The following is an 8,352-nucleotide window of genomic DNA, read 5'->3' as shown; positions in this document are numbered from 1 at the left end:
ATGAACACATTTCTTAATACTAAATGCTAACTGCATCAAGTGGTTGTAGATACAAACACATTAAGCAATTTAAACCAATAATAATATTCATCGCTAGAAATAAAGTGATTTTTTTTTAATCATATGCAACACTACCAGTGTACCCATTCTTGATGTTTTCTCTTTCGCCTCTTTCAAAATAAAGTTTTTAAATTTACTTCAACCCATTCTCACTAGAAAAAGGAAACACGTGTGGTAAGGCAAATATTAAACTCATTTAGAGAACAACTCTAAAACTCCCAGTAGATATTTTAAATGCAGGATTAAGAACAATAGGATTCAAAGTCATGTAGAAGTACAATATGTTTAGCTTTTTTTTTTTTTTTTTTTAATAGAGACGCTTTAGTCATTAAAAAATGATAACAAGCATGGATCCCTGTAAAAAAAACAAAAAAAACTGTAAATATTACAGACAAGATTTTAAATCAGTGAAATTTCTTACTGCTGTAACAGCCCAAAAAAAACTAGCATATATCTTTTATGTTGGAAACAAAATCTAACAGTTGGGTAATTTCAGTGCAGGGTTCTTCTACAATGAGAAATAAACAAACATGAAAATGCCCAAAGAGCAGACGGTTAGTAGGACGAGGTTGAGGAGGAGTTTAACCCTGGGGGGCTCATATAGCAGCTCTGCGACCACTCGCTCGTCCTCTTGCATGACTTGCTGCTGATTGCCATGTGGTTCTTCTTTGTACCCACAGAGACAGCCGAAGAAACGCATGAACAGGCCGCGCTCCTCTTGTCCATGACAGCCTTGCTCTGCCCTGATCATGTCCATCTTTTTAAAACCTTGCTGCTCAGCAGGGGTGGAGGCGGGGGACGTTTCTGTGCTGGGTGTAGCTGGATCATGGTCCGTGTACGGGACCAAAAGCTTGATTTCGGCTCCATCTAAACACCTTTCCCTTTTGACATCAGCAGGAATATCTTTATAGTATCCTGCAGTGCCATTGCATTGGTTCTTCTCATTGAGTTTGTATGTTTCATCCCTGTTCTTCGGGGGAATCTTTTCTAGCTTGCGGAGCCCCCAAATTGTGGTGGTACGAATCTGCTCCTCATCTGGTGCGGCGGTACAAAGACTGACCACCACAGCAACCAGTCCCGAAATCCAGAAGAGTCCGGCTGCAATGTACATGTAGTGAATGTGGACAATGAAGAATGGTCTGTTGTCTGGCTGGTTGCAGAGAGGCTGACGGTAGAGGAAGGCTAGGATTAGTCGTATCGTACCTAGCGTGAAACCTGTCATGCCTCCCCAGAAGGCACCCGTCTCATTACACCTCTTCCAGAACACACCAAGCAGAAAAAGGGCAGCAATTGGTGGGGTGAGGTAGCCAGCGACTTCCTGGATATACAGGTATGTCTGTCCACCTTGCATCTCAATGATTACAGGGACCCAAGCGATGCTGATCGCTACCATGACCACAACAAACAGACGGCCGACGATCAGAAGCTCCCGCTGAGAAGCCCTCTTCCGAATAGTCTGGTAGATATCCAGGGTGAAGATAGTGCTTGCGCTGTTGAAGATTGAGTCGAGATCGCTCATCAAGGCAGCAATCATGACTGCCATCATAAGCCCCCTGAGTCCTGTGGGCATCACTGCCATGACCAGGCGCGGGTAGGCGATGTTTGAGCAGCCAGCCCGGGAACCACACACGGCCATGCAGTGCTCTGGCCCGATGCAGGCGATCTCGTCTGTAAACATGATGCGGGAGATCATTCCTGGAATGACTATCAAGAACATGGGCAGGATCTTGAGAAATCCGGCCATGAGTGTTGAGCCCTTAGCGTGAGCAATGTTCTTGGCTGCTAATACTCTCTGCACGATGACCTGGTCTGCACACCAGTACCAAATGGAGGCAGGGGTTTGCCCCAGAATGAAACCTGGCCAAGGAATATCCTCATCGAGAGGGCCACGAAGGATACGTAGTGAGTTTGGCTTTGGTTCAATACGACAGGAGGGGTAGTGGGTGTAGTTTCCGGAAGCCATTATAGCAGTGACATTAGGAGTGGCCTGCATATACTTAGTTCTGACCCCCTCTAGTCCACCAACTTTGATGAGGCTGATGATGGTTAAGGTCATGGCCCCACCAACCATCAGCACTGCCTGGAGGGCATCTGTGTAGAGCACTGCAACCAATCCACCAGTGACTGTTAGCAGAGCAGTCATGCTGATAAGCAAAAGAATTGAGAGATAGAGGTTCCACCCCAAGGACTCCTGAATAAATAGAGCGCCAGCGTAGAGATCCACTGAGAGCTTGGTGAATATGTAAAGCAACACAGACAGGCAGGCAAAGTAAACTTTCAGCCTGTTCCCACCGAAGCGTTTGGACAGGTAAGCTGGCATGGTGTAGACTCCAGAGTAGATATAGACAGGAATAAACACCCAGCCAAGCAGCTGCAGAAGCAGGAGGGCATTGAATTCCCAAGCTCCTACTGCAAAACCACTGGCTGCCCCTGATCCTGCCAGGCCTATGAAATGCTCACTGCCAATGTTACTGACAAACAGGGACGCCCCTATCACTATCCATGTCATGGAGCGCCCTGCAAGGAAATAGCCACTAACGGTGCTGTGGTTGGCTTTCCACATGGCGAGAAGCCCGATGACCATCACCAGGACAAAATACAGTGCCACCACTGCTATGTCCGCGGCTTCCATTCTAGCATGCATCTTTACAGATGAATTGCTATAAAGTTTGCAGAAGAATTGAATGTGCAAATTTATAAGCGTTATAGCTGAGATTAAAATATAGCAGCAATAGAAACAATTAGCTTTGGTTTTCAGATGAGATGATCCCCTGACAGCCCGGCCAAAAAAAAAAAAAAAAAAAAAACTAAATGAGGTAGTCCGTCGGAACAGAAACTTTTTTTGGTTGTGCAGGGTGTTGCAGGTCACTGGTCTAGAAAAGCCAAGGTTGAATATTCCTGAAAAAAAGCAAAAGAAAAAAAAAAAACACTCATCAGTATTTTGACTTTTGCATGGAAAAAAACGGAGAAAATTGCGATTTGAACCAACACTGAATGAAGGTCACCTCACAAAACAATAATAATAATTAGTAAGATAGAAGGAGAAATGGTGAAAATAAAAAAATAAAAAATGCACTTTAATAGGCTAGGATTAACTTCTGTAGTACTTTTCCAGTGCCATCTAGACTTGGAATTGATCTTTCCTGAGATTTCCCAGCTAATCTTTTCAAATACAGCTGAACTCGAGCCATGCTAGTATTCAAACTTGAAAGAAAGATTATGTAAGACGGGTCAAGAAGGCGCAAACGTCTGTTGGCAACAGCTACACTGTTCCGACACAACTAGCTACAGGATTTAGGCAGCCATTTAGACAACCAAAATTTTCAAGATAATTATATTAAACATAAACACATTAAGATTATAACTACAATGCATTGTTTGACTTTATTATTTATGAAACTGTCTCAAAATAATACTTTGCATATTGTAAACAAATCTATTTTTTGCAGTATTTATTTTACTTTTACCAAATGTTGCTAGTATGGCATTAGTTGCAGCATTTATGTTTTAATTCTATATTTAATATGAATGTCAGATAAATAGCTTTTTTTCTAATGGTGTTTTTAAGCTGTCTGCAGAGATAAGCACCACCCTTTGGCATGTAGCATCAGAAATAATCAGGGAGTGCACATTATTGCGGTAGTGCTTTCTTGTGAAGCGTTTTCTACGACATGGGGACTAAAAATATAGATAAAGTTCGGTATGATTCGAAAATAAATTATGCAAATGCAGCTCCATGCAACTATCCTCACCAACATTTGTCATAGGATCTCTGATCTCCAGCTGGAATAAGGAAGGTAAAACAAGTCTGGGGAGGATGGTGAAGGTGACTAAAAGTTTTGCTGAACAGCCATCAGGATTATGCGTTTTAATGCGTGGTGGAATTACTGTTCTTTTTTTTAATCTTATGCATATTTTTTTATCGTAATGTGTTGGTTCTAGATATCTTTTATCCTATTTCATGTTGGGATTCCTTTTACAGGTTTTGCAGTACTCTGGCCTGTGATTGGCTAAAGAAAAGAACTAAACTGTACAAAATCAGTGATCAAAAAATTAGCCAGATTGTTTTTAAGAACTTACTTACCTAATTAATGAATTGTCACTGGGCTTTTATAATTTACTCATGTTCTCTTTGTCTGAGATCAGTATTTGTTTTATAATGTCAAATATTAAAGTAACAGAAATGCAACGACAAAAGAACTTTAGGAAATACTTTAAGCCTTTGTTCTTTATACATGTGTTGTTTTCTATCTTTTACACTAATATGCTAAATGATGCCACCTAATAGCTGGTCCAATCTGTTGTACAATATCTGCTTTGTGTTGAAATTATTATTTATTTTTTTTATTTAGATCTTAAAAGGAGATGAGAAGTTCGATGTACTTGCATTTGTTCCTTCTCAGATACCTCAAATGTTTTCCTCTAGGTTTCCATCTCTCCATTCTGCAGCTTTCAGACTTTTAAAAATAGTGTTTCGATAAAGAAATCTCAGACTTATGTGCTTCATAGAAGATAAAATGAATCCCAAAATATTATTTGTGGAGGATTTCCATAAAACAACCATCTAATCAGTCTGAACCATGAGCTGTCAGATGAAGGGTTTGTTCTCTCAAATGAATATTTGCTGAACAATACAACTTTAGACCCTCATTTTATCAAAATTAATTCCAGAGTCAGCAAAAATGAATACAGATTGGAGAGATGTTTGAACACATCTGTTTTATTTCTGTCATCTAAATGTTTGGCCTCTCCTGAGGTTTCACTCTGCCATACATGGCAGAAAATAACCCCCACGCCTTCTCCTTCACAACCATGCTCTATGCAAAAAGCATCTCTGTCTATAAAAGAAGTCTTTGTTTTCATTTTTACTAAGTCACTATCAAGGCCTGATTCTCCATGTGGTTGTCATCAACTTCCTAGGAGACCCTGGCTCTAAAACTGTGCAGCATTTCTCAGTAAACATGTTTCTGTCATTTTTTTAGTTATAGAGTTATATAATATATAGGACTCAAATATAATCTTTATTTTTCCCAGTGTACTTAGAACCCACTCACTCAGCCCCACTGACAAAGTAACAGTCGAAACTGAAAGCTGCGCATTTTCCCATCTTATGGGTCATATATATATATATATATATATATATATATATATATATATATATATATATATATATATATATATATATATATATATATATATGTCCAATGAGAAACTCTGTAGGTCCATAATGGGTTTTGATCAATTTTCAGCTTTCAGAAAACCAATACCTCATCTGAAAAAAACCTCCGCCTCGTGTGTGGTCAGTTAATCCACTGGATGGCAGATCACATTTACATGGATGTAACTGACTGACTGGAGGCCATATTTAAATGGAAACTTCTGGATGTTTAATTTTGGGTTGTCTTAAGCCCTTAAGTAGTATTTTTTGCAAGCAGAAATAACAGTAAAAAAAAAATAAATATGTGTACAGACAAAGAAAATGGGAGAATGGAGGTGGTGCGCCAACAATAATCTTCCTGGTTGCAACGTGTGCTGACAATAGAACATTTAAAGAGATTTGGGTCTGAGTTACTATATTCTACACAATGGTGTAAATATCGGTAAGCAGAGACTGCAGTTGCTTATGGGCCCCGTCACTGACACTAGGTAGGCCCCCCCACGCAATTGTGGACTAGGACCACCTGATATTAAGATGACTGACCGTACCATATTTATACCCCAACACATGGCAGATTTCAGCATGATGGTGAGCTGTTTAAACATGACACCAATAGCAAAGCAGACAGTGGTACTTTTAATTACTATGATAATAACTGTGTATAGTTCATTAGAGGGTTAGTAAAAAATACACTCATATAATATGTTTCAAACCGCAATAAAGATCTTAAAAGAACGATGTATTTGAGTATTTTACTTTTTACACTACTTGGAATTATGGGTAATCCAGAGGGTAGATTAAAACCATAACCGTTACGTATGAAACATTTATTTTATATTTTGAAATCCAAAATAGTTCAAATAAATCTCACTGTTGGTTTGATGATCTTTATGAAATGTATTTTAATTCTTAATTTAAAATGTCTGGAGGAAAACATGGTCCAGTGGTTTTAGTTTGAACTTTTTTGGTAAATTGTTAGATAAATATTTAAACAGAAAATACATTTGATAAAGATCATAAAAAGGGGAACAGATTATTTCAGTCAGCTAAAATAGATGGTTCCCCTCCTTTAATTTTGGCAAATAATGCACACATGTCAACAAATCCACATGATTTGTTGTTGGTGAAGAGAGGAATAAGCACAGTTAAGGAATTGATGCCCCTGATCTCCTAGAATCCTAGATCCGCCCCTGACAGCGAGTAAAGATTGCGACCAGGTGAATAGAGAGAGCGTGGGTGAGGAGAGGGCTGTGAAGCTACTACAGCTAAAAATAAACTACGACTATGATGAGTTTTATAATCGTTGTTCAAGAAATTGTGTACTTTCCCTTTAAGAGCATTCTTCTTAAGTAAATAGACTGTCGGGATGACCAGACAAGTCCTTACAAGCCATCCTACCTGTGGTGGTGCAATAATAATAATAAAAAAAATACAGTTGTGCACCTATGTTGCCTTGAAAAAAGGCCGAAAAAAAGATTATTCCTGTTCGACCGAAAGATGCAAATGCACAGAATGAAAATACATTCTTCAAAAAATACCCAAAGAGTTTATCTAGAATGCAGGGCATTTTAATAAGTTTTCTATTAAGGTTGAGTTACAAAACCGGTGAAACCAGTAACAACAGGTGAAGGTATTTTTGCTTCCTCTTTTCCTTTGAATTTAAAACCCAGGCGAAGAATCACCTTTCATTCTGCTCATATTTTACCCCTAAAAGCCTAATTATTTCCCAAATTAGAGCATCCTGAACACAAAATGGTTAAATTAATTACAATCCATCAGCGCAGCATTACCCTTACGACATGAGTTTTAGTAAAAGCGCAGAAATTGTTTTGTTTGGTTGAAGGTTATGATCCCGGCCTCAACAGCGTCAAAATGAAACGGGATGAATGACAGGGGGAACAATGGGGCTTTAATTGATATCCAGATGCGTAGGGGCAGCCGGAGGCTGCCGCGTGAACACAAGGAGGAGGCGAGAACCAATCAACAAGCAGATACGGATGCACCTATCAGGTGGCAGGAAGATTCTAGAACAGCCGCTCATTCATTCATGTGAAAACACTGCGCATCCTTATGTCTCTCATTCAAACAACACTTTGTTTTTTTACAAGAACTTACCGTGCGCAGCCGGAGCGGACATATTTTTTTACAATTTAAAAACGTTTGTTTTTGTCTGAAACATTGAGTTGTTTTAACTCTGACGTCAGCGTAGCGATATAGACATATGGTAGGCTTACTTAAATGAGCGCCTTCTTTATTAAAACTGTTAACCGCGGGTGTAGTTTAGATGGATTAAACCTAAAGAAGAAATGTTGTACATATACTCACCGGTTGCAGGGAGAAAACACTCAACAGACCCGCGGAAACGCACCACTCCACGCCCCTTAAAGTGGATTAACAGGAAGAAGACGCTCAGTCCGCCTAGAAAGAGATATTTCTTTCTTTTGAGTTTATCTTTTTTCTTGTCAAGGAGGCTTAGATGTCACCCAAACTAATCGGTGTCATCATTTTTGCAGAGTTCCGCTTCTTATGTGATGCTCCGTCAGACAATGATGCCCTATCACCCTCCCACTCCTTATAGCCACCAATACAAATCCACGCCCCACACGTGGAGCCAACCCGTGACGTGTTGCAGAGATGCAATAAAAACGCCTAGAAGTTGCTCCAGCTAATTACCGGTATTAACCCACATGATTATATAACTTTAATGAAACAGGCCAGGTGAGTTTTAAATGGCTCTCATCCAAGATATGGAAACATGGAGAGGAAAAGAAACTCAGCTTTGCATCTACTAATATAAATTGTATTTTGTTTGAATGAATAAAGCCATTTTACCTTAAACCCCTTAATTAGAAATAGAAACTTTATAAATCTAGTAAATAAAGAGAATCTGATTAATGGAAATAATATTGGTTTTATTCAAATAAGTATTTTAATAATACCTTATAATTGCACAGGAATGTACAATATTTTAAATAGTCCTTAAACAAACTAGAATACTTCAACTTAATAAATAATTTTCAAAACATACAGCCACCCAAGACACAAAGGTAGCTTCTTATCCTGCAATAATGCAGTAATAATAGGCCTATCTCTGAGCTGCTTTCAGCTCAGGAACCAACCAGAAACACTCCTTC

At 39.1% G+C, this 8,352-nt stretch overlaps 1 protein-coding gene across 1 annotated transcript; it reads right to left on the bottom strand.

Annotated features, from left to right (window-relative positions):
- Positions 1–389: 389 nt before the first annotated feature.
- On the bottom strand, positions 390–7,801 carry LOC107101511 (sodium/myo-inositol cotransporter-like). The gene is made up of 2 exons (XM_015400461.1): positions 7,544–7,801; positions 390–2,958 (listed from the first exon to the last, which is right to left on the bottom strand). The coding sequence occupies exon 2, from the start codon at positions 2,702–2,704 to the stop codon at positions 569–571; it is 2,136 nt and encodes a 711-aa protein (XP_015255947.1). The 5' UTR covers positions 2,705–2,958; positions 7,544–7,801; the 3' UTR covers positions 390–568.
- Positions 7,802–8,352: the final 551 nt, after the last annotated feature.

Source organism: Cyprinodon variegatus, unplaced genomic scaffold (assembly GCF_000732505.1).
Source record: "Cyprinodon variegatus isolate N-32 unplaced genomic scaffold, C_variegatus-1.0 Scaffold1106, whole genome shotgun sequence".
In the NCBI taxonomy this organism is placed as follows: domain Eukaryota; kingdom Metazoa; phylum Chordata; class Actinopteri; order Cyprinodontiformes; family Cyprinodontidae; genus Cyprinodon; species Cyprinodon variegatus.
Note: the sequence above shows the minus strand (reverse complement) of the source record. Positions and strands in the feature narration are given on the sequence as shown.